At 55.5% G+C, this 24,812-nt stretch overlaps 1 protein-coding gene across 4 annotated transcripts; it reads left to right on the top strand.

Annotated features, from left to right (window-relative positions):
- Positions 1-4,951: 4,951 nt before the first annotated feature.
- Positions 4,952-24,038, top strand: TIE1 (tyrosine kinase with immunoglobulin like and EGF like domains 1). Of its 4 annotated transcripts, none has more exons than XM_025992065.2 (23): positions 4,952-5,343; positions 7,308-7,622; positions 7,731-7,841; positions 9,192-9,347; positions 9,492-9,623; positions 9,785-9,925; positions 10,112-10,240; positions 10,924-11,069; positions 11,267-11,411; positions 13,615-13,773; positions 13,913-14,050; positions 14,247-14,543; positions 15,097-15,387; positions 15,677-15,867; positions 17,945-18,155; positions 18,318-18,428; positions 18,582-18,772; positions 19,735-19,848; positions 19,948-20,018; positions 21,053-21,093; positions 21,179-21,275; positions 21,359-21,458; positions 23,557-24,038. In XM_025992065.2, the coding sequence occupies exons 1-23, from the start codon at positions 5,286-5,288 to the stop codon at positions 23,626-23,628; spliced, it is 3,417 nt and encodes a 1,138-aa protein (XP_025847850.2). In that variant the 5' UTR covers positions 4,952-5,285; the 3' UTR covers positions 23,629-24,038. The 4 variants fall into 4 exon arrangements, 1 of the variants encoding a protein (XP_025847850.2); XR_011994853.1 differs by having other exon boundaries at positions 4,968-5,343; positions 19,746-19,848; XR_011994854.1 differs by lacking the exon at positions 19,948-20,018 and having other exon boundaries at positions 4,968-5,343; positions 19,746-19,848.
- Positions 24,039-24,812: the final 774 nt, after the last annotated feature.

The raw sequence follows: 24,812 nt of genomic DNA, 5'->3' as shown, positions 1-24,812 counted from the left end.
TGCGCATGATGGTTTGAGCATTCCTATTGCAACAGCAGACCCATGTACAACCCACTCAAAATGTGTTCGTGCAACGATATTTCATCTGTGACATGCTGTTTGTAAGCCCGGGCCATGTAGATAACTTGCAACAGTGCTCCCTTGAGCAGCACATGTACTGAATTTTTTGCAACACAATCTGAGGGCATGTGAAAATACACTTTTATACTTACAGGACGTTGTTGCATAATACAAGTCTTTGTAGACCAACGCGGCAGGACCTGCACTGTATTTACCTACAGATGATTACTGGTGGGTGTGCTTCCCAGCTGCAAGCAGGGAGGGCACATGGGCCTCAAGTCTTGGCACGTGCCACAGTGTCACAGGTTCAGACTTCTCCGTTCGGAGCAAACATTTGTGCTCGGATCTGTGTCGCTTTCCAGGAGAACAGATGCTGCTCAAGTGTTCTCTGCGCTTTTGCAAAATGACATCAGGCCCACCAGGTTTTCCCAGAACCAAGGGAGGTGTTCTACAGAAGTGAACTGTGCCTCCAACCCTGCCAGACAAGCTGCCCTGGCATTCCCCAGCTCCTCTCTCGTGCCAGATTCAAAACCCTGGCACCAAAGTAGGCCAAAAATGAAGGCGTCTACTACCTCGCTCCCACACCAGACTCGGAATGGGGTGTCTGTGGGCCTAAGGGATAGGGGAGAGGAATCCTCTCTGATCCCTTTTCATGCTGCATACACCAGCAGTCCAAGTCTCTTCTGAGACTTTTCGGGGATTTTCAGAAAAGCCCCAGGCCTGAACCAGCACAATCAGTCTTGGAGAGTCCCACTTTCCCAGGACAGTGAATTGGAGACTGCTGGAAAGTCCGGCCTTCATCCAGGAATACACTCTGGGAAGATGTCCCAGCCCCAAAGGGAGGGTTTGGGTTCCCAAACAAAGTCACCTAAGCTGGCACCAGATGTCACCCCCACCCCAACCATTCCATTCCATGCCAGAGGGGCCACAGATCTCACCACGAGCTCCAGCCCTCTGACAGCTCCAACACTTGTCCCTCTACTCCCTGGAAGGACAGACTCCTGGAAGGCATTCCGCACCTGCAGGACATGCTCCGTCCTGGGAATTACCGGTGATGGCACCAGATGGAGCAGTGGTGCCAGGGCAGTGAGAGACGAGGGGGCACAGCAGAGGCAAGAGCCATGGGCCTTTGGAGGCTTTTCCAAGGGGCTGGGGCTGCTCCCATGCTGCTGTCAGCCCTCTAAAGTGAGCACACACCCAGTGCCAGGGATAGGCATGGGTTTGCAGCCAAAATAATGACATCGGGGTGCCTGGGTGGCTCAGTCGGTTGAGCATCCAACTCTTGATTTCGCCTCAGGTCATGATGTCAGGGTCGTGAGATTGAGCCCCACCACTCAGCGGGGGTCTGCTGAAGATTCTCTCTCTCCTTCCCCCCCCCCTCCAAAATAAATAAATCTTAAAAAAATATGACATCGGGCAGCCCAGGTGGCTCAGCAGTTTAGCACTGCCTTCAGCCCAGGCCATGATCCTGAAGACACGGGATCGAGTCCCACGTCGGGCTCCCTGCATGGAGCCTGCTTCTCCCTCTGTCTGTGTCTCTGCCTCTCATCCTCTCTCTCAGTTCTCTCATGAATAAATAAAATCTTTTTTAAAAAAATATGACATCAAGCAGACAATGAGCTGCTGCCTCTGGTAGCAGCTTAAGCTAAGGAGGCTCACTCCCTGCACATTCCTTGGGTCTGCTTAATGGGCGCCCTTGAGGAGCCACTAAGTCAGGAGTTCAAGTCCCCGCCTTGCCACAACCCCAAAGTGCCCTCAAACGCCACAGGCCTCACTTTTCCCAGCTGTATGATGAGAAAGCCGGGTGTAGGGAAGCAAAATATACCACCCTGAAATAGATCTCCTTGGCATATTGATTCTTTTAAGCTGGTTCTTTTTAAGAAACAGTAGGAAAAAAAAAGAAAAGAAACGAAACAGTAGACGGGGGGGGGGGGGGGGGGGGGGGGTGTCCTGAAAACCACATAGAAGTCACCCTTTTGTAAGAGACATTTATAGAGATAAGGAAAAATCTCCATCGATAAGCCTGTCTCCCCCTTGTTGTAAGAGGAAGAAGAGAATGACTCAATCTCTAGAGAGCAAAAACTTAAATCTGCACGACCACCCTACCCACATTTACTGTCCTTTTCCTGATGACCTCCCTAACTGACTGCCCCTCGGCCCTCCCCTCCCCGCCTAAGCAGATGCTTAGCTCACCGAGCCACCCAGACACCCCCTTGCCCATTCTTAATCAGGAGTGTGTGTTGAGTTGTATAAGCCCTTTATATATTTTGTTTTTTTTTTTTTTTTTATAAGAAGCTTTTTTTTTTTTTTTTTTTTTTTTTTATTTATTTATGATAGTCACACAGAGAGAGAGAGAGAGGCAGAGACACAGTCAGAGGGAGAAGCAGGCTCCATGCACCGGGAGCCCGATGTGGGATTCGATCCCGGGTCTCCAGGATCGTGCCCTGGGCCAAAGGCAGGCGCCAAACCGCTGCGCCACCCAGGGATCCCCCTTTATATATTTTGGATATTAACCACTTATCCAATATATTATCTGCAAATATCTTCTTCTGTTCTATTGGTTCCCTTTTAATCTTGTTGATAATTTCATTTATGTGCACATAATGGGGGCCACCTTTGTTTTCAAACATCTCTTCTGCCTTCCTGCAAATGACCCACCTCTCCTTTGTAGTCCAACCTTGTTATATAAGCTTCAGCCACCTGGCTGTTGTTTGGGTCTTATATTATATAGGGCTCCCATACATATGTGATTAAATTTATTTTTCTCCTGTTAATCTGGCTTATGTCAATTTAATTATTAGACCAGCTAAAAAGCCTAAAAGGGAAGAAGGGAAAAATTTTTCCACCCCTATAAGAGAGACCCAGGAAAACTGAATAACTCCCTGAAATGGCCAAAGCCATCACTTTATTTATTTTTAAAGATTTTATTTATTTATTCATGAGTGACACATTGAGAGAGAGGCAGAGACCCATGCAGAGAGCCTGACGCAGGACTTGATCCCGGGTCTCCAGGATCACACTGTGGGCTGAAGGCTGCGCTAAATTGCTGAGCCACGCAGGCTGCCCAAGCCATCACTTTAAATACCATCTTCAGGAGCCCCTGGGTGGCCCAGTCAGTAAAGTGTCTGCCTTCAGCTCCGGTCATGATCTCAGGGTCCTGGGAATGAGCCCTGCATCTCATCGGGCTCCCTGTTCACTGGGAGGGTCTGCTTCTCCCTCTCCCCCTGCTTGTGCTCTCTCTCAAATAAATAAAATATTTTTAAAAATAAAAATAAAAATGGGCAGAGGAGCTGAATAGACATTTTCCAAAGAAAACCTACAGATGACCAACAGAGACAAGAAAAGATGCTCAACATCACTCCTCATCGGGGAAACCCAAGTCAAAACCACAATGAGATCATCTCACATTTGTCAGAATGAAAAAGAAGAAGAAAGAAAAGAAAGAAAGAAAGAAGAAAGAAAGAAAGAAAGAAAGAAGAAAGAAAGAAAGAAAAGAGAAGAAAGAAAGAAAAGAAAAGAAAAGAAAAGAAAAGAAAAGAAAGAAAAGAAGGAAATAACAAGTGTTGGTGAGGATGTGGAGAAAAAGGAACCCTTGTGCACTGTTGGTGGGGATGAAAACTGGTGCAGCCACCATTGAAAACAGTATGGAGGAAACATATGACCTAGTAGTTGTACTAGTGGGTATTAACCACCACCACCACCCCCCAAAAAACCCCACTAATTTGAGAAGATATATGCACCCTATTTTTACTGCAGCATTATTTACAATAGCCAAGACGTGGAAGCAAGCTAAGCGTTCATTGATAGGTGAATGGATAAGGACGATGTGGCCTATATATACAATGGAATATTAGCCATAGAAAATGAGATCTTGCCGTTTGCAACAATATGGATAGACCCAGAGGGCATTGTGCTAAGTGAATTAAGTCAGACAAAAGCAGGTACCAATTGATTTCACTTATAGTGGAAGCTGAAAAACAAAACAAACAAAAAATAGACTCAAATGCAGAGAACAAACTAGTGGTTGCCAGAGGGGACAGGCAAGAGATAAAGGGGATTAGGAGGCTACAAACTTCCAGTTATAAAATTAAAAAATCAAAGAGATGGAAAGTACAGTGTAAGGAATATAGTCAATAATATTATAATAACGTTGTTTATTATAATAACGTTGTTTGGTGACAGTCTACACATATCGTGGTGAGCGCTATATAGAACTGTTGAATCCTTATGCTGCACCTCTGAAACTCACCTAATGCTATATATTAATTATAACTCAATTAAAAAAAAAAAAAGATTAGCCTGTTGTGCAGTTAAGCTTCTTAGGTAAAAAGGAATCTCTGCGAGTAGCTCTCTTCCTGGTACTGGCACCCTTTCCAATATAAATTTAGGCATTTGAAAGGGAGGTAAAGAGCTTTTTTTGAATCTGCTGGGTTTTGAATATTTTTAGCTCAAAATAATCTTCCTGCCAAAGAGGCATATGGTGGGAAGACTTGCTCTGAAGCCCTTCACTCCTATGTCTACAGGAGGCATACGTGTTATTAAGCTTTTTTCTCCTGTTAATTGTCTCATTATCATTTATTAGGCCAAAGAACCTGGAAGGGAAAACTTGTCCACCTCTACATATGCAAGATAGAATCACAGAATCAAAGTCTCTCTCTCTCTCTCTCTCTCTCTTTTTTGTTTTTTGCTGAGTGTGAATTCTTGTGTTTTGTCCACTTGCGAACTGCTCTCTAGGACACCCAAGTAGCTGTGTCCTGGGACACATACGTAAGGAATTGCATTGTGTGTATGTGCTGGGGGAGGGGAGACCCCAGAACAATATCCTCCCCCCTCCCTCCTCAATAGGCGGAAGCCACTGGCTTCCTCCCTTTCCTGCCTCCTGCCTGCTGGCAAAACTGAGGACCAAAGGGAGAAGAGGAGATGAGAAAACCCGTCAAATAGTCCCTAGTCTATCCTTACAACTCTCCCCCACCTCAAGTGACCCCATTCCAAGGGCCATCCAGGCCACACCCATCCCCAGCATTGTGGGGCTCGACTGGTAGAAAGTGGGGGCGCAAGCAGGGTAAGTCCTCCCCACCCCTTCCCTGCTACCCCTCCCACCCAAGCTACCTCATTTCCTCTTCCTCCCCAGTACCAACACTCACTAATCAGTGCAGGCCCAGCAGCCAGACCCAGACTGACCGGAGGCCTAGCTCATCCTGGCTGGCCTGGTCAGCCTCCAGAGTATGGTCTGGCTGGGGCCCCCTTTGCTGCTCCCCATCCTCTTTCTGGCTTCTCATGTTGGTAAGTCTCCCCCAAGCCACTCCCACCCCTGGCCCCAAAGCCCTGATTCTCCCCTAGAAAGCCTTATGATCACTGCCATGACCTATAGGTACACACCCAATCAGCTAGAAAGTAGGCTCAAGGCCTCCAAAACCCAGGCAGGCCCAAGAGTATTCTAGGAGCTGTGCTACGAGGTTATTGGTTGAAAGGCACCCAGCCTCCAGATCTGTGTAACAGATCCTGTGATGCTGACCTCCTACGGCTGTTATGGGGTTTAAATGAGATAATTTATGCAGAGCACCCAGTGCCCAGTTTTGGGGTAAGCGGCAGCTGATTCCCTCAGTCATGGCCAAAGAGGATTAGAATGCAAAGGCTATCTTTGAGTGGTAGGTGGGGACACGGGACATGGGGTGAAGTGCTCCAGAGGAGCACTGAGGAGTAGTCAGCTAGTCTGCTTGGGGATAGTAGATGACAAGGAAATCCAGAAAGACTTCACTAAGAGCAGTGGTCTTCATTCCAGGCAGACAGAACAGTAGATGCAAGTCTCAGAGGTGTGGAAGTGCATGGGAGAGAAGGTTCTTGGAGGGAACTCAGCAGGAGAGGCAGAGCTCGAGCAACAGGGGCTCAAGAGCATGCTCTGTACCCTGAGGGGCAGTGGGGAGCTGAGGGAGGTTGCAGACCAGAGAGCCACAAGGTCTTAGATGGTCACTCTGGAGGATGAGTTGGGGAAGGATGGGATGCTGAGATGGTCCAGGTGAGTAAGGGCGAGGCCTAAAGGGTGGGCTTGGAGATGGAAGGGGCAATGAAGAAGCTTTGAGGAAGTAGAAATCTGCAGAATTTTGTGACTGATTGGCCAGCCAGCAACATCCTTAGAGTTACAGAGTTTAGAGTCAGACAACCTGGCTCTGCCAGTTACTAATTGTATGCCCTTGGGCAAGTTACTTTCCAAGTCTTCGTGTGCTGGCTATAAAATTGGAGTAATAACACCCACCACCCAGGAGAGTTGGGATGATAAAATGAGAGAACACGCATCAAGTGCCTGCCGTATAACTGACCCCCAATAAACATTAATTATCACGAAAGGAGGAGCATGAGAGGACTGCAAAGTTTGTGTCTCAGGTGGTTAGTGCCACCTGTTGAGCCAGGGAGCACCAGAGATGCGCGGACCTGGGGAAAGCTGATAGAAACGCAGGCCCAAGCGGAGAGGCCGGAGAGGCTGTCCCAGGGCTGTTGACTCAGAGGTGACAGTTAAAGCAGGGGGGTGGGGGGAGTTGATGAGCTTACTCCAGGAAGCCTGTAGAATAATTATTTTTGCCCTCCTCTGTAAATGGGAAGACATCAACTTCCCTGGGGGGGGGGGGGGGCGGCTTGCGGGAAGATCCAACGCAAAAGCAGGTGCTCCGGCATATGGTGGGGGGGTCAGCAGATGCTAACTTGATTTCCTCCTGCTAGGCTTTGGAATACTCATCCATAAGCTAAGTGGCATTTAAGCTAACTAATTACTTGCCAGTTAATGGGCAGGAAAAGAAAAGCAAGGCCTCCCGCCTTCCTGCCCCACAACCACCCTGCTGAGCGGCCACCTCTCTCCCTTCACTCCCAGGAGGGCCAGCCTTGTCTACATTTCTGGCGGGGCAGGGAGGGCTTTCTCCAAGACAGGCCTGTTCTCGGAGGCTGTCCTGGACAGCCGCTCCCGCTCCCCTTCGCAGTGTGCGACAGGTGGGGACTCCAAGCGGTGGCAGGGCCTTGGGCGGTGAGGAACCGGAGACAGGGAGCGCCCATCATTCCTTCCGAGGCCCTGAAGGGAAGCCATCTGGCAGGAGAAGGGGGTGGGGGCGGGGGGGGGGCAGGAGGCCAGGGGAGGGGCTTTGTTTTTGTTTTTAGGACAGAGAGGCTGGGGCGGGGCAGGAAGGGAGGGGAGGGAAAGGAGGCCTGGGAGGGCGCGGCGGCCTGGGGACCCGGTGGCACGCAGGTGGCGTCCCCTCCAGGCGCCGCGGTGGACCTGACGCTGCTGGCCGACCTGCGGCTCGTGGAGCCCCAGCGCTTCTTCCTGACCTGCGTGTCCGGGGAGGCCGGGCCGGGCCGGGGCGCCGAGGCCTGGGCGCCGCCGCTGCTGCTGGAGAAGGACGACCGCATCGTGCGCACGCCGCCCGGGCAGCCCCCGCACCTGCTGCGCAACGGCTCGCACAGCGTCACGCTGCAGGGCTTCTCGCAGCCCTCCGACCTCGTGGGCGTCTTCTCGTGCGTGGGCGGAGCGGGCCCGGGGCGCACCCGCGTCCTCTACGTGCACAACAGCCCCGGAGGTGAGTGTGGGGCGCGGCTGGGGCGGGGGCTGGAAGGGAGCCCACCGTGGACCTCTGACCCCCCATCGCCTCCACCCATCTCACCCCGCCCCCGCTCCCCACCCGCAGCGCACCTGCTCCCGGACAAGGTCACGCACACGGTGAACAAGGGCGACACGGCCGTGCTTGCAGCGCGTGTGCACAAGGAGAAGCAGACAGATGTGATCTGGAAAAGCAATGGTGAGAGGACCCATGGGCCTGGAGCCTCACCACACAGCTCCCCCCCCTCGGCCGGGGCGCCCCAGCTTTGGCCGCCTACACAGCCCCACTCTGATACACCTGCCACCCTCCCTGCACACTCCACACCAACCTGTCGGGAAGCACCTGCACCCATCTCTTCTCCGGCTGCAGCTGTCCTCCCACTGCACCCAGAGGATCAGCAGCCCTGTGGTTGGCTACCTCCTTCCCTGTTACCCTCAAGTCAGCCCCGTGTTGAACCTTCACCTTTGTCTCCCCCCTGGGAGTTAGCAGGTGCTGGCACATAGCCCCCCTGGAGGGAGCAGCAGCCCCGTTGGGGAAGAAGAGAACTGGTAACTCAGCCCAGGCCTGCACTGACTTTGGCCCTATTGGATGGACCCTCTGGCCACCCCACGGAAGCGAGCCATTATTCTATGTGGCCCCAAATATTTCTTGCCTCTACCCTCAGACCCACAGCCTTCTGGCTGCCTCTTGCAGCCCTGGGCTCTTGAAGGAGGAGGACCCTTCCCTTGGGCCGCAGGGTTTGCCTCCTGAGCACCAGGCCCCCTGAAGTGATGAGGGGTGTGGAGAGTCTAGTAGACCTGAGCTCCCTACAGTCCAGTCCCAGGCAAAGAGGCATAAAGGGGGTAGGACGAGGACAGGGACCCTAGTGTTTGGGTCTGCTTGGAGGAAGAGGCTTCTGGGAGAAGTCCCCAGGTAGATAACCCCTGAACTATGCTGAGAAGGAGGAATGGGAATTAGCCGCACACAGGAGGAGGAAAGGACATTCCTGGAGGAGGATTGGCTAAGAGCAAAGGCAGGAAGTGCTGAAATACCATGGTGTTTCTAGAAGAGAAACCAGCATTTCCAGAACTCAGGCATGTTAGGAATCAGGCAGGGTGTGGAAAGGTGTAGGGCCAGAGGGCTCAGCGGTGGCCAAACTGGTGAACGCGATGTGCTAAGGCATCTGAGCAGGGATGCTGCGGAGGCTTCTGTTGGGGCAAGTCCTACTGGCTGCTGAGTGGAGGCTGGACAGGGAAAGGGGGGGACAGAGGCAGAGGAGACTGCCTGGAAGGCTGAGGGAGGCTGGGGCCATGGTGGGGGTGGCCAGGAGCGGCGTGGAAAGAACTGGCCTGCTTTAGCAGATGAGGAGAGGCGGGACGGAGCAGGACCTGGTGACTTCCTGAGTGTTGGTGGGGCGTGGAACAGAGGATGCACCCCAGCATTCTGGCTTGGGGACAGCCCCTGGCTGGTGCCTTGCCCCAGTTCTGGCGACTGTACTGTACAGATTGATGTGACCTGGGCACCAGCTCTCACCTGGTGCTGAGACCCCTGACCCATTTCTGCCCCCAGGATCCTACTTCTATACCCTGGACTGGCATGAGGCCCAGGACGGGCACTTCCTCCTGCAGCTCCCCAACGTGCAGCCACCTTCGAGTGGCATCTACAGTGCTACCTACCTGGAAGCCAGTCCCCTAGGCAGTGCCTTCTTCAGGCTCATCGTGCGGGGTTAGGAGCAGAGGGCGAAGATGGAGGGTGGTATGGGAGGCTGGGAGCCCTGTGGGCACTTGCGGTGGGCCCCCCGGCCTACCCCCGTGGTCAGCAGCCGTGGTAGGTGGGTGAGGGTCAGCTGCTGAAAGCACGTTCCTCCAGGCTGTGGGGCAGGGCGCTGGGGACCAGACTGTACCAAGGAATGCCCCGGCTGCCTGCATGGAGGTGTCTGCCATGACCAGGATGGCGAATGTGTGTGCCCCCCTGGATTCACTGGTACCCGCTGCGAGCAGGGTAAGGGGGACGGGGAGCTAGGACTGAGGTGGGAGAGGGTGACTGGCTGGGGGGAGCCTCTTGAACCAAGAGGATGGAGCCTGGTGGGTGGCAAGAATGCAAAGTGGGTCCTGAACCCTGAGGCCCAACAGTGGACCCTACACCCACACGCCCGTGTCCAGCCTGCAGGGAGGGCCGTTTTGGGCAGAGCTGCCAGGAGCAGTGCCCAGGCACGTCGGGCTGCCGGGGTCTCACCTTCTGCCTCCCGGACCCCTACGGCTGCTCTTGTGGATCTGGCTGGAGAGGAAGCCAGTGCCAGGAAGGTACGGACTGACCTGCCCAGACAGCCGGCCACAAGCTGGACCTGGAGCCTCCACTCTGGTCCTCCACAGGCCCCTGCTCACCTGGCCCGTGCCCTCTCTGCCCAGCCCGTCATTACCCGGGCCCCAGCTGTGCCTGCATTGCCCCTGACCTGTGTCCCTCTAACCACAACCCCTCTCTCTTCTCAGCCTGTGCCCCTGGCCACTTCGGGGCGGATTGCCGCCTCCAGTGCCACTGTCGGAATGGTGGTACTTGCGACCGCTTCAGTGGCTGTGTCTGTCCCTCCGGGTGGCACGGAATGCACTGTGAGAAGTCAGGTATGAGCGCAAGGGCCTCTGGGATCTCTCAAGACAAGTCAGCCTTCATCAGACACACCTTCCTGGCTCGAAGTCCTGCACTCGGGGAGCTTGCAGGCCAGGAGGACCTCTCACCACCCAGACCACACCGCCCATACAGGGAGGGGCAGCAGCCCAGAGAGGGGGATGGAGCCCAGAGGAGGCCCCGGCCTGTCTGAAAGGTTTAGGGAGGGCTATGGGGAAGGGGCAAGGTCTGAGATGGGGTATGAAGGATGACAGTGAGATGGCTGGGGAAGGAACATGTGCAAAGGCCCGGGGGCTGAGGACTCGGTCGGATACCTGGACGGTGGAGTACAGGGAGGCCGGGGGGAGTGGCCGGGAGAGGCGAACCTTGGCAACTTTGAACTCAGGCCAGCAGGTGTGCACTGTGACGGGGAGGAGGGAATTGTGGGAGAGTGGAGGCAGGAGACCCCAGAGCGTGTGTAACGGAGCCCAGAAATGAATGAGATCTGACCCAGTGTTCGGGCTGTGAGGCGGGTGAGGGGCCCGTGCTGGCCTAGAGAGGACCTCGGGGTGGGGGCACAGGAGGCAGACCCGGTGGCCCAGCAGAGGCAGGGTAGGTGGAGCCGCAGAACCTCCGCTGGGATTCAGGACACGGGACAAGGGCAGCTGGGGGCTTCAGGACGTGTCCTCTCTCTCCCTAGACCGGATCCCGCAGATCCTGGACTTGGCCTCGGAACTGGAGTTCAACTTAGAGACCATGCCCCGGATCAACTGTGCAGCCGCGGGGAACCCCTTCCCGGTGCGCGGCAGCATGGAGCTCCGGAAGCCCGACGGCACGGTCCTCCTGGTCAGCCCCCACCCCGCCCCTCCTGCCCTGCAGCTGCTCCCCCAGACCCCCGAGCCCCGGGGCTTTCCGCAGGCTCAGATGGGGTCAGGCTGACTGTTAAGAAACTGGCGCTGGCCCTCTGTCCCCTCACCAGTCCCCATGTCGGCCACATGGGTGCCCATTGTCTGCTGTCTGTCCCCTTCCCGTGTCTCTCTCAGTCCACCAAGGCCATTGTGGAGCCAGACAAGACCACAGCCGAGTTCGAGGTGCCCCGCTTGACTCTTGGGGACAGCGGGCTCTGGGAGTGCCGCGTGTCCACGTCTGGTGGCCAAGACAGCCGACGTTTCAGGGTCAACGTCAAAGGTCAGTGATGTCCTGCGCCCGTGAAGGACGGTGGGCAGGGTGGGCCCTGGCTGATGCTGCTCAGACTGGGCATTGAAGCAGGAAGGGCTGGGGCATCTCAAGTGACTGCCCAGGACCAGGGCTTGTCATGGACCAGAACTCAGCGCCGGCCGGGGTCAGGGCAGGAGCGTAGCTCGGGCCTATCTGCAAAGGACATCCCGTGCCCTAGAAACAGGACACCTCTGGCCCTGCCCGGCCTCCTGCCTGGCCGTGCTGGCTCTCTCCACCTCCTCACAAGCCCTGCACACTGTGTTCCTTTAATTCTGCCTCTGGGGTGCTGCTTCCTGCTCCAAGTCACACCCCAGGGCTCCCAGTGCCAGGACTGGGGAGCGCTTGGGGCACCTGAGCTCAGAGGGTGACCTGCCACCCAGAGGAGCCGCATGGGGGTTTCCAGGTGAATAGGGAGGAGGCCGCCTGAGCCCAGGATGGTCCCTCTCCCTTCGACAGCACCAGGAGCCCTAGCTCCCTTGCCCTCTGCTCCTGACGGCCACGTACCCCACACAAGCCCAGACCCCTCTCCTCTTCCTCTGGCTCTTCTCCCCACTTGCTCTCACCCCTCCCACAGCTTCGCAGCTGCCCCACCCGCAGGACTTAGTAGTGTGGCCTGGGCTCCGCCTCCAGCCACCCTGTCTTTTCTCTCCAGGCTTCCACCCAGGCAATTTGGGTTCAGATCCTCACCACGAGTTCCTGCCTCCATGCCTTCAAGCCGCTTAGCACCTCACATCTTCTTTCTCTCCCTGCACAGCAGCAAGGACATAAGCACCCACCAGAGAGGGTTGCTGTGAAGCAAGTCAGATGGTGCATTTAATGCATTTAAGTTGCTCTTAAGCACCGAGCGTGGTGACTGACACAGGGCACGTGCTCCATATATGTTGACATTTATTGTTAGTATATTTTCATAAGAATTTAATTTATTTGAGAGAGAGCCAGAGAGAGTGGGGGGAGGAGCAAAGGGAGAGGGACAAGCAGACCCTGCCCAGAGCACAGAGCCCCAAGTGGGGCTCAATCCAGGCCCCGGAGGTCATGACCTGGGCCGAGACCAGGAACCAGGCGCCCAACCTCCTGAGGCACCCCGATTGTGACACCTGTTAAAGTGCCCTCTTCCACGGTTTTGGCTGTTCTCTGGCAACTCTCAGATCTGAGCCGCAGCCTCGACCACTGTCTGAGCTCCAGACCCATTTGGTGGAAACTCTAGAAGTAGGGGTCTGGTTCTGAAGTCAGTGTGGAAGTGTGGGCGCACTTTACATCTGAACACCGCCTGCACAGCTGACCCCCCAGCATGAGCTCTGGGACCCCAACCCCACCCTCCTCTCCCCTCCTTTCTGTCAGACACCATGGCTCCTGCCCACACCCCTGCCTCCTGCGCTCCCTCTCCACCACCCATTCACCCTTCCATCCACTCTCCTTAGAACCATCAGTCCAATACACGTTTGGGGGGAGGGGGCAGTTACGGCCCTGATGTAATAATCGGGGAAGAAAAGCTAAGGCCGGAGGGAAAACGAGCACAGAGTGAGGAAGCCAGGCAGGAAGACAAGAGCTGTTTGGGGTGGAAGTGGCTGGTTCCAGGTAGCCTGGCCAAACACCGGGTTCACACCGCGCTTGTACCTCCTGCTGGCTGCGTGTCCACAGGCCAGGAAAGCTCTCCGAGCCTCATCACAAGGGGTGACAGCCCTGTTGGAAAGGTAGCTGTGACCTGGAGAGGTTGTACGCGTGAAGCAGCTAGGATAGAACAGGTGCTTCATCCCTGGCTACCTTTTTTTTTTCCCAACAAAAGAGTGACAGATGATGGGGGGTGGGCGGGCTGACAGCAGGCTGTGTCCCTGCCTTGGGTTTCTGCCCCCTGCATGTCCCGCACTGCATGGACAGCCAGCCCTCCCCTGAGTCCATCCAGCTGTGTCAGACCGGACCTCACATCCTTGGGGACACGCTTGTGTCCTCGTGGCCAGGTCCCTGCACTCCGAGCTGCCCAGAGGGCCGGACACCGGCCTGACTGGTCGCCGGCCCCGCCAGTCACCTGTTGAACTTGGTCGCTCCCCAGCCCAGAGGGGCCCGAGGTCCAAACCAAGCCGCTGAGACCCCTTTGCTGGCCAGAGCAGAGTCCTCTGCCTTTTCTGAGGACAGGGCCGGCCGTCTGGGCCCTGCCTGACCTCGGGTCCCCCGGCAGTGCCCCCAGTGCCCCTGACCCCTCCTCGGCTCCTGGCCAAGCACAGCCGCCAGCTCGTGGTCTCGCCGCTGGTCTCCTTCTCCGGGGACGGACCCATCGCCTCCGTCCGCCTGCACTACCGGCCCCAGGACAGCACCATGGCCTGGTCGGCGATTGTGGGTGAGCAGGGCGACGGCTGGGGGAGGGGGGACCTGGGGCCCCACAGGGGTGTGGGTGACAACGCCAGGAAGGGGCACAGTGAAGGGGGGGTGGCAGCTTCTGGAAGAGGTGGGGGCTGAGTAGTGTGTGCCGCCCCCAGTGGACCCCAGTGAGAATGTGACTTTAATGAACCTGAGGCCGAAGACGGGATACAGCGTCCGAGTGCAGCTGAGCCGGCCAGGGGAGGGAGGGGAGGGGGCCTGGGGGCCTCCCACCCTCATGACCACGGACTGTCCTGGTGAGAGGCGGGAGTCATCCCTTCGCATCCGCCCAGGGGATACCCTCCTGTGCACGCAGGGGTCGCCCTGCCTTGCCCACCCCAGGGGCCCCTGCCTTCCCCACTGGAGGTTGTCCCCCCCTGTCCCCTGGGGATCGCTGTCCCGGCCAGCCCCAGGGGCCAACTGAACAGTCTGCCTCCCAACCTCCGACCCCAGAGCCCTCGCTGCAGCCGTGGCTGGAGGGCTGGCACGTGGAGGGCCCTGACCGGCTGCGAGTGAGCTGGTCCTTGCCCTTGGTGCCCGGGCCACTGGTGGGCAATGGTTTCCTGCTGCGCCTATGGGATGGGGCACGGGGACAGGAGCGGCGGGAGAACGTGTCGTCCCCCCAGGCCCGCACCGCCCTCCTGACGGGACTTGCGCCCGGCACCCAGTACCAGCTGGACGTGCGGCTGTACCACTGCACCCTCCTGGGCCCCGCCTCGCCCCCTGCGCGCGTGCTTCTGCCCCCCAGTGGTGTGTATGCTCGGGAGGGGGCTCCCAGGCTTGGGGTGATGGGAGGACGCGGAACACACAGGACACGCAGGACGCGGGAGGTTACAGGAGGGCAGGTGGATGCGGAAAGAACGCAGGACGCATGGGCAATGAGGGGGAAGGAGGGCAGACAGACGTGAGCACAGGGAGGACGTGGGACAGGCTGATACGGGAGGCCAGTGGGAGGTGGGTCCCCAGGAGCCTCGGGATGGGGAGAGATGGGGAGGCCAGGCCTCATGTGAGATCAGCGTCAGGGGAGGGGGTGGTGCACAGGAGGACATGGGATTTGGGGGAACACAGGGCACAGGGGCCTAGGGACGCCCTGGCACAGACAGAGAGCAAGGGGAGCAGAAGCTTGGGGTTCGTGAAGGGATCTAGGGAGAGGACTCCAGCCCAGGGGGGAAAGGCGGAGGTTGGTGGGATGGCTCCCATTCCGGGGTCCACAGAGCAGGGGACACAGCTCAAGTGGGTCTGACCCCAGAGCTACATGCCCTGCTCCTGTGTGAGCCCTGCCTTCCCGCCCCCATCTCCCCAGGGCCCCCAGCCCCCCGCCACCTCCGTGCCCAGGCCCTCTCAGACTCAGAGATCCAGCTGACGTGGCTGCGCCCAGAGGTTCCGGCTGGGCCTATATCCAAGTACATCGTGGAGGTGCAGGTGGCGGGGGGCTCAGGAGACCCACTGTGGATGGACGTGGACAGGCCCGAGGAGACCAGCACGGTTGTCCGTGGCCTTAACGCCAGCACACGCTACCTCTTCCGTGTGCGGGCCAGTATCCAGGGTCCCGGAGACTGGAGCACCGTGGTGGAGGAGTCCACCCTGGGCAACGGTGAGAGAGCGGGGCCCCGGGGGCTCCTGGTCCTGGGGTCGGCCCCCACGCCCTCTCCTTCCACACCGTCTCCAGCTTTGGAGCTGGGACACCCAAGGCCCCTCCCAACAAGTGACACGAGTCCTGGTACTGGGCACCCTGACCCTTCCCTGCTTCCGTGGCCTTAGTGCTGGGAGTATCATGTCACTGCAGCGAACCATTGGCCTGACAACCCTGGTCCCACTGGTTCTAGGATCTCTGACCCCTCCGTCCCTGACCCAGGTGCCCCCATGATCTCCGTTGCGTGCAGGTCTGCAGAGTGAGGGCCCGGTCCAAGAAGTCCAGGCGGCCGAGGAGGGCCTGGACCGGCAGCTGATCCTGGCCGTAGTGGGCTCTGTGTCTGCCACCTGCCTCACCATCCTGGCTGCCCTGCTAACCCTCGTGTGTATCCGCAGAAGCTGCCTGCACCGCAGACGCACCTTCACCTACCAGTCCGGCTCGGTCAGTCCCTGGACGCGCCGGGGAAGCACGCGTGCACACCCTGTGTCTGACCCCGTGTGTGTGTGCACACGTGTGTGTGCGTCTCTCTGTTGCAGGCGTAGGACTACACTCAACAATGCTCAAGGGTGCAAAATGTAATTTTCTTTATTTTCCTAGAACTGAATTCAATTCCTAAGTCAATCAATGTTGGCAGTGAGATATTTAATACTCCCAGTTCAAGATAACTCCGTCAGGTCCCTATTCCGCTGTGGTTAATCCAGGACCCTCCCTCTCCTCACTGGGCAGGGGGACACCTGGGCTTCATCCTGGCCTCTGTCCTGGTGGACCCTCTGGGACCTGGGAGCCTCCTGCCCACAGGCCCCTCTTACTGTTGAGTCCCTCATTCCAGCCTCATCTCTGCAAAGGCCAGGGCCTCCCCAGGGAGAATTAAGAGCTGCGAGGTGCTTCCTGTACCCTGCGGAGGACGTGTTCTGTGGCCCCCACACTCTTCATCGCAGCCCTGGTTACCTGTCACTGCAAGGGGGGTGGGGGAGAGGGAGCACCGCCTCACCCTCCCTGGCCTCACCGTAAACTTGTCTGAGCTTTAGGTAGCAGTCTGCACCCTCCAGCACCCAGGCCCCCACTTGGGTGGGAGCAGGGCAGGCTCCCTTTCCAGGACCAGCATCACCTCCTCCTGCCACCCCCGCCCACCCCTCTCTCCCCACTGCCCGTCCTGCCTCCTGTGGGATCTTCCCTGCTGATCTGTCCCTAACGATCCAGACTCTGCCCTTGGTCCTCTACACCTGGGTTCTGGATATTTACAGCCAAGCTTTGGCATTTCAAACAAAACAAACAAAAAAAAAACCCCTCTTCTCTCTCAAGGGCTGATCCTTGTGATAGAAAGCCTAGTGTCCCAGGCTATTGTCTCTGCCTTGGTAAAAACTGCCTTCAGAGTTTCAATTGGCCCCTTTGTTCCAGGCTGCTCCCTCTGAGGTCAGCGCTGAGGTGGGGGCGGGGTGTTGCATACAAATGTTGAGGGCAGGAGGTGGGAAAGCAGCCTTGCACAGAGAGACAACCCTAACATCTGTTGTCGGGAGGAACCCTGCCTCCTGTGCCCTCCTGAAGTGTGTGCGTGCCCGTGGAGGAGTGCACGTGGGAGTGCACGTGTGCGTCCGCTGGTGGGCACCCCCTGTGTGTCTGCGTGTGTCCGTGTGCTCGTGCCCCTCTGTGAGCATGTGTGCATGTGCCCACCTGCGTACGGTGCCCCTAGCTGTTCGTGCCTCGTGTGAATCCAGGTGGCCCGTGCCCTTGGCCCTCACCTGTTGGGCTGGGCTTCAGCTCACTTAGGGACCCCCCACCCACCCAGGTCTGCATTAACCTTCTTCCAGTTGTCATGCCGGCAGTGCCCTGGGCCCTGTCCAGCTGTTTCCTTTTCGTGCCCTAGGCCTGCCCAGGCGGCCCCGCTCCGACATGGTTGGGGGAAGTGGACGTGCCTGTTTGTGGTGGTCTTTCCATCTTCAGCTCCCAGGTGGTTTTAGAGCTATTGATGGATGCCCCGTGGGTAGACAGTAGTCATCTCTGCTTCCGTGGAGAAAACCCCTCCAACTGACTCCTGGCAGCTCAGGCTTAGTGCTCCATGCATGTATCTTAGCCCACCGCCCAGGGCTGGAAGCCTGAGTACTTCTGGTGCCAGAAAAGCCCGGCTGTGAGATCAGCACAGTAATGGGGAGCTTGCCACTTCCCATCACAGCTCATTCCAATTCTTTCCCATTTTAAATGTTAGAGATATCATCTTTCCATCGACTCGTGGCTCTGAGCAGCTTTACCCACTCCTTGATCTTCCAGAACCCCACGCACCTGATCCCCGGCTGTGGCCTCGCAACTCTCTTCTTGGACATTTGTCCACCCAGCAGCCCCCTGATAGCTTCATCTCCTATGATTCTGTGTCAGCATGTGTCCTCTGTCTGCATGTCTCATCCTGGCCAACCACCAGAGTGTCTTCTCTGGTGGTCTCTGTCCATCTGTCTCCTCCCTGTGCCTCTTGCTGGGCCCATGTCCGCTGCATGGACCGTCTGCCCACTTGTCCCATCCTCCGCAGGGTGAGGAAACCATCCTGCAGTTCAGCTCAGGCACCTTGACGCTAACCCGGCGGCCGAAACCACAGCCCGAGCCCCTGAGTTATCCAGTGCTGGAGTGGGAAGACATCACCTTTGAGGACCTCATCGGGGAGGGGAACTTTGGCCAGGTCATCCGGGCCATGATCAAGAAGGACGGGCTCAAGATGAATGCGGCCATCAAGATGCTGAAAGGTCCCCTGGGAGCGACCCCTGACCCCAGGCCCACCCCTCTCCTTTGTCCCACACCTGCCAGGCCTTCCCTGGCTCCCTCCAGCAACTGGCCCCCAGCCCTCACCAGCATGCCTTTTCTCTAGAATTATTTCTGGCGAAAGTGATACTGGATTCTTTCCACAGAGTACGCCTCTGAAAATGACCATCGTGACTTCGCGGGAGAACTGGAAGTTCTGTGCAAATTGGGGCATCACCCCAATATCATCAACCTTTTGGGGGCTTGTGAGAACCGAGGTGAGGCCCCAGCTCCTCACCTGTCCTGTCCTCCCAAGCCCCATCCCCTCCTCGCTGCAGTGGTTTGAGGCTCCCTGTCTCCTACAGTTGGGGGCCTGCCTCAAGTGGCTGCTGGTGTGAGCCCCCACCCAGTACCTGGTCCTTCCCTCCCAGGTTACCTGTATATCGCTATTGAATACGCCCCCTACGGGAACCTGCTAGACTTTCTGCGGAAGAGCCGGGTCTTGGAGACGGACCCAGCTTTCGCCCGAGAGCATGGCACGGCCTCCACCCTCAGCTCCCGGCAGCTGCTGCGTTTTGCCAGCGATGCCGCCAATGGCATGCAGTACCTGAGTGAGAAGCAGGTGTGTGTGTGAGTGTGCGCGGGCAGGTGTGCCACGGGGACGACTGCGGGAGGAAGAGTCAGCCTGCGGTCTTGGACGTGGTGGGTAGGAAGACAGGAAGAGGACAAAACCCTGAGCTGCTGGCCCCGGGCGAGTGCATCTGCGGGGAGGTGTTGCGTTGTAAGCACCCCAGGGACACCTTGGTTGGGGTGTTGAATTGACAGTTAGAGATGCCAGCCTAGAACTCAGGAGAAAGGCCTAGTCCAGAGACCACAATCTGGGAGTCATCACCCCACAAAGGGTGGAGGAGTCCCGTGGCAAGGGAGTGGACCCCATGAGGGGTGGGAGGGAGAGATCCACCAGGACAGGGTGGAGGGTGGAGTGGGGAGTGGAGGCCTGAACCCAAGTCTGAGGACACTCTGCCTGAACGGAAGGAAGGAAAGGACAGTAGCAGGAGGGGAGCGTGACACGAGGGAAGACATTTTAAAGTTAGTGAAGTTTTGAGTGTGTTTGAGGCAGAGGAGTAGAGGCCAGTGCGGAGGGAGGGGTTGATGGAGAGAGGTCCCTGAGGAAGGTGGAGGGTCTTGTGGGGAGGATTTGAGACTCAGGGAAAGGTCACTTTGGGCAAGAGGAAGGCCTTTTCCACTTTCATCCAGGAGGGGAGAAGGAAGGGAGGAGGGAGCCGGTGAAGAGGGGAGGGTGCAGTGTGGTCACCAGAGACAAGCCCACTCTTGCCCCAGGAAAAGAGGTGCACCCTGAGCTTGGCCATGGCCAGATCATGGGAAGGAAGGGATAGCCAGCAGCGTGACTCTGCTGAGGCAGGAGGCGCCGACCCCACCCTGCTGGCTGGGAAGAAGGCTGAGGGGCTGTCCTAGAGACGGAGGGTGCCCGCAGAGACCAGCTGTGAGGCCAGACCCGTCACTGGCCCAGGAGTCCCGGGCTTGCTCATCCCTAGTCTTTCCTGACTCTGACCATGCCTGCAGTTCATCCACAGAGACCTGGCTGCCCGGAATGTGCTGGTCGGAGAGAACCTGGCCTCCAAGATTGCTGACTTTGGCCTTTCTCGGGGGGAAGAGGTTTATGTGAAGAAGACGATGGTAAGTCTCAGTCCCCCCTCTCAGGTTCCAGTGCCCCTCCAGAGCCCCCGACACAGGCCCCTCCTCCTCACCTGACCCCTCAAACCCACTCTCTCCCAGGGGCGTCTCCCCGTGCGCTGGATGGCCATTGAGTCTCTGAATTACAGCGTCTATACCACCAAGAGTGATGTGTGAGTGTGGGGCTCAGAAGGGGCAGGAAGGATGGGTCCCCTCAAGATGCATATAGACATAACCTAGACACATCTTAGACACGTCTCAGGTAGTATAAGCACGATTTGGGTATACCCAGAGTCTCAGGTATACCTTGGCGATGCCCAGCATCTTAGTGGGAAGGGGGTTGGGTGCTAGCTGGAAGGAGGCATTGTCTTGGAAGGTGTTTCGGTGGTAGGACTGGGGTAGGGAAGTTCAGGGCTGTGTTCATCTGATGCTGGGAGATACACTGGAGAGGTTCGGGAATGACCACTCATGGAATGTTCTCACCTTCATCTCTGAAGGGCAGGGTCATCCCCACCTGAGAACCTAAGCAGAGCATGGCCCCAAAACCCTTTATTTATGCTCCTCACCCCAGATGACCATTTTGGCTGCCCTTCTGCTTCTCTTTCCAGGGAACTGGCTCTGGCCATCAGCCCCTGGCCCTTTGGCCTGGCCTGCCTTGCTCACTGTCCACCACAGTGACTGCCCCTCTGACCACCACTCAGCTACTTCCTGCTTCTGCCCCCAAACCCTCTAGATTTCCTGCCCTACTAGAAGTCCTACCCTGGTCTCCCCTGCATGGAGGTTGCTATAATATAAGAGGCAGTGAAGAACAAGGGCTCTGGAGTCGAATTGTCAGGGTTGGATTTCAGGTCTACCACTTACTAGCAGGGTGACCTTGGGCAAGCTATCTAATCCGTGTCTCCATCTGTAGAATGGGTGTAACAATAGCACCTGTATCACAAGGCTGGTGTGAGGGTTAAATGCATGAATGTGTATGTTAGATCAGTGCGTGGCCCACGGTGTGTAATTAAAATGTTAGCTGTGATTATGTTGAGCCTGGGGGCGGCTGTGAAGGAGTTCCCGTGGAGCAGACAGCAGGTGGCCAAGTCGGACACTTGCAGAGTAGCCCCATGCAGGGGCAGGGTGGGGCTGCCCCCTGGGGTCCACAGACGCTAGACTGCTGGCCCCTTGGCCTAGAAGGTAACTAAGTACATCCTTCTCATTTCAGTTGGTCCTTTGGGGTCCTCCTCTGGGAGATCGTGAGCCTTGGTGAGTTCCAGAGCTTCAGACCCCAGCCCTCTCCTTACCGCCCACCCCATTCCCTGGGCTCAGAAAGCTCTGTTCCCTCCTGCAGGGGGCACACCTTACTGTGGCATGACCTGTGCTGAGCTCTATGAGAAGCTGCCTCAGGGCTACCGCATGGAACAACCTCGAAACTGTGATGATGAAGTGTGAGTCTCCTCAGCCTAGAGCCCCGTGACCCTGTCACCCCAGTCGGCCCTTACCCCTCCTCTCAGCAATGTCCCCTCTGCAGGTACGAGCTGATGCGTCAGTGCTGGCGGGACCGTCCGTACGAGCGACCCCCCTTTGCCCAGATTGCGCTGCAGCTGGGCCGGATGCTGGAAGCCAGGAAGGTGAGGAGACTGGGGGTGATGGAGACTAGGGCTCACCAGGCTCCAGGGATCCCCTCTCACAGGAACCAGAGAGCAGCAGCTTCCATGTCCTTGTCCCCACTGCTAGCTGCCAGGATGGCTGGGCCTCAGGATGCCACCCTCCTTTCCAGCTCTCCACGGGTTAGACACTAGGTCCTCCTAACTCTTCCAAGGCCTTGGCAGCAACTCCCTGCCAAGGTCCCAGTCCTAGACTGCTTACCTGTCTTACTCTGCTGGCGCCATCAGCCGGCTCTCATCACTGGGCCACCTCTTCTCACCGGGCACAGAGCCAGAGTATCAATGCATGAATGGTCAACTAACAGAATGGATGGATGCGTGAATGAATGAATAGAATTAGTGGTTGGATGATATAATAAACATACAAGTAAACACAAATAACCAAATCTAATAATCATGTGAATAAATGAATTATCAGGTAAATATAAGTGAAGAAATATACCAAAATGAGCAAATGCAAAAAGAGTTCTTCATATGAATTAATGACTAAGTAGTTGTAGGAATCAACAAGCTGTCTTAAGGAATGAAGGAATGATCGGTGTGGGGGGGCCTGGCTGGCCCAGTCAGTGGAGCACATGACTCTTTATCTCCGGGTGGTGAGTTTGAGCCCCATATTGGGTGTAGAGATTATTTAAAATCTTTTTTTTTTTAATATTTTATTTATTTATTCATGAGAAACACACAGAGAGAGGCAGAGACACAGGCAGAGGGAGAAGCAGGCTCCCTGTAGGGAGGCCGATGTGGGACTCGATCCCGGGTCTCCAGGATCAGGTCCTGGGCTGAAGGTGCCTCTAAACCGCTGAGCCACCCGGGCTGCCCAGATTATTTAAAATCTTTAAACAAACACACAAACAAGAATGAATAAATGATCAAATAACCACATAAATGGGTAAATGATTAAAAAATAGCTTTATGAATAGATGAATAAATGAATGAATTCATGAGTAAACAATTCATTTGATGGGTCCATAAAAACGGAGATGAGTGGATAAAGAAGATATGGTATATACAGTTGACTTCTGAACAATGGATAGGTTGGAGGCACCAATCCCCAGGTAGTCGAAAACCTGCATATAACTCGTGCCTGCCCCAAAACTTAATTACTAATAGCCTACTATTGACTGGAAGTCTTACAGCTAACATAAACAGCCAACTAACACATATTTCGTATATGTATTATATACTGTTCTTAGACTAAAATAAGCTAGAGAAAAGAAAATGTTAGTAAGAAAGTCATAAGGAGGAGCAAATACATTTACCGTACTGTATGGCATTTATTGAAAAAAAAATCTGGTGTAAGCAGACCCATGTAGTTCAAATCCATATTGTTCAGGGTCAGTTGTGTGTATGATGGAATATTACTCAGCCATCAAAAAGAATGAAAGCTTGCCATTCACAGCGACATGGATGGATCGAGAGGGTACTGTGCTAAGGAGGTGAAATACGCCAGAGAAAGACAAATACCATATGATCTCAATTATATGTGGAATTAAACAACAACAACAACAACAAAAACAAATGAACAAACAAAAAACAGAAACTCATAAAACCAGAGAACAAACTAGTGGTTGCTAAGACCCACCGATTTTGGACAAAATCGGTGAAGATTAAGAGGTACAAGAGGAAAAAAAAAAAAAAGAGGTACAAGAGGTAGAAACTTCCAATTACACAATGAATAAGTCCCAGGAATGAAAGTACAGCCTAAGGAATATGGTCACTGATACTGTAATAACTTTGTGTGGTGGCAGATGGTGAGTGTCAAGTCGCTGTGTTGTACGCCTGAAACTAATATAATATTGTATGTCAACTACACTTTTAATGAAAAAATTTTAAAAGCAATAAAAAAAACCCTCTTGTTGAACAATGTGTAAGGGGCTCTCAGCTAAACCCGCAACTGTTGTCCGTCCGTTCTGGCTCTGGAGGGCCACCCTCGCCCATGGGGCCATGTTGCTTGAGTCTAAATCAAGGTCTCTTCAAGTGGCCCTACCGCATGGAAGCCAGGGGGCCCCAGGCTAGAGTCGCCGCATCCCCAGCCCACAATAAAGCTTTCTCTGCTTCCCAGGCCTACGTGAACATGTCGCTGTTTGAGAACTTCACTTACGCGGGCATCGACGCCACAGCTGAGGAGGCCTGAGCTGCTGTCAAGCCAGAACCGGGCTCTGCTGGCCAGAGCAAACTCCACTCTCCGACCTGTGACTTCTGATCCTTGCAGCCTCTGATCTGAGCTGCCTCAAGGAATTTTTTTTAACTTAAACTTAAGAAAAGAGGGGATCCAAGGGTGGGGTGGGCTTAGGGGACGCGGGTCCTCATACTTTAGAGTTGCTCCCATGCCTTCTGCAGCTACACTTCTTATAGTGACTCCTCCCATTTCTCCTTCTCGTTCAGCCGTTCCACATATATCTCCTCTTCTGCAACTGCCCTCACTCAGCCCTTCCTTCAGCTCCTACACCCAAGCCAGCACCCACACCCTAACATTCCACATTCGGCTACTCCCCCACGTCTGGCTTTATAATCAGAAAAAAATAAATGCTCTGAGAAGCTCCATCCAATGTCTTTCTTTTACTTGCTGGCCAATCCCAAGGAAAAGTTAAACCAAAGAGAAACTCGGACTTTCCAAGAAAAGAAACATGGTCCCTAGTTAGACAACCATAGGCCCAAGCCCTGTACTGGGGGTTGTCTCTCCATGCTGGGGAATGTTCTGGAAGACTCATTTTACACAGACACCACCACCCACATCTCTGTCCTATGAGAAGTCCAGTTTCCCCTGGTCTCCTGGTCTCCTCCCTGTCTCCAGCCCACATCAGCAGCAGGCCTCCCGATGTCTCTATGTAACTGCTCGTCCAAACAGTCCGAGCCAGGATCAGCTCCGCCTCAGCTCAGATTGACACCTCAGTACCAGACAGATGCTGGTTTTTCTTGAGCTCCCACCTCTGCTTATGTCTTTTGGTGGCCTTCCCTGGCTTGGTAGCCACCTTACTGGCCCTCCTATAGGCCCCAGAGGAGGAAGGCAGAGGTCACTTCCAATTTGAGCCAGCCACGGCAGGATTCCTTCACCTTCCACAGGGTCTTATTGTGTGCTGGGAGGTGCTTCTGCCCTGAAAGCTAGGCCCATGTCACAATCTCAGGTTGTGTGGCCTTCAGGTTTGCCCATCTTTTGGATTTGCCACTGCTGTCCTCAGATTTCTCTTCCCCCAGTCCTTAAGAAACAAGATTTGTCTTGCTTCACATGTGTTTTCAGTGAATCAGATGAAATCAAAGAAAGCATAACACAGTATGGCATTGTAATAACATGGATTCTAGAATCACATGGATCCATGT

The sequence above is a fragment of the Vulpes vulpes genome, chromosome 10 (genome assembly GCF_048418805.1).
Source record: "Vulpes vulpes isolate BD-2025 chromosome 10, VulVul3, whole genome shotgun sequence".
Taxonomy (NCBI): Eukaryota; Metazoa; Chordata; class Mammalia; order Carnivora; family Canidae; genus Vulpes; species Vulpes vulpes.
Note: the sequence above shows the minus strand (reverse complement) of the source record. Positions and strands in the feature narration are given on the sequence as shown.

Coding starts and splice junctions, on each gene's coding strand:
- TIE1 (XM_025992065.2), top strand. CDS start 5,286: ATGGTCTGGCTGGGGCCCCCTTTGCTGCTCCCCATCCTCTTTCTGGCT. Junction 9,624..9,784: donor TGGTACCCGCTGCGAGCAGG/GTAAGGGGGACG, acceptor GCCCGTGTCCAG/CCTGCAGGGAGGGCCGTTTT. Junction 14,051..14,246: donor CATGACCACGGACTGTCCTG/GTGAGAGGCGGG, acceptor CTCCGACCCCAG/AGCCCTCGCTGCAGCCGTGG.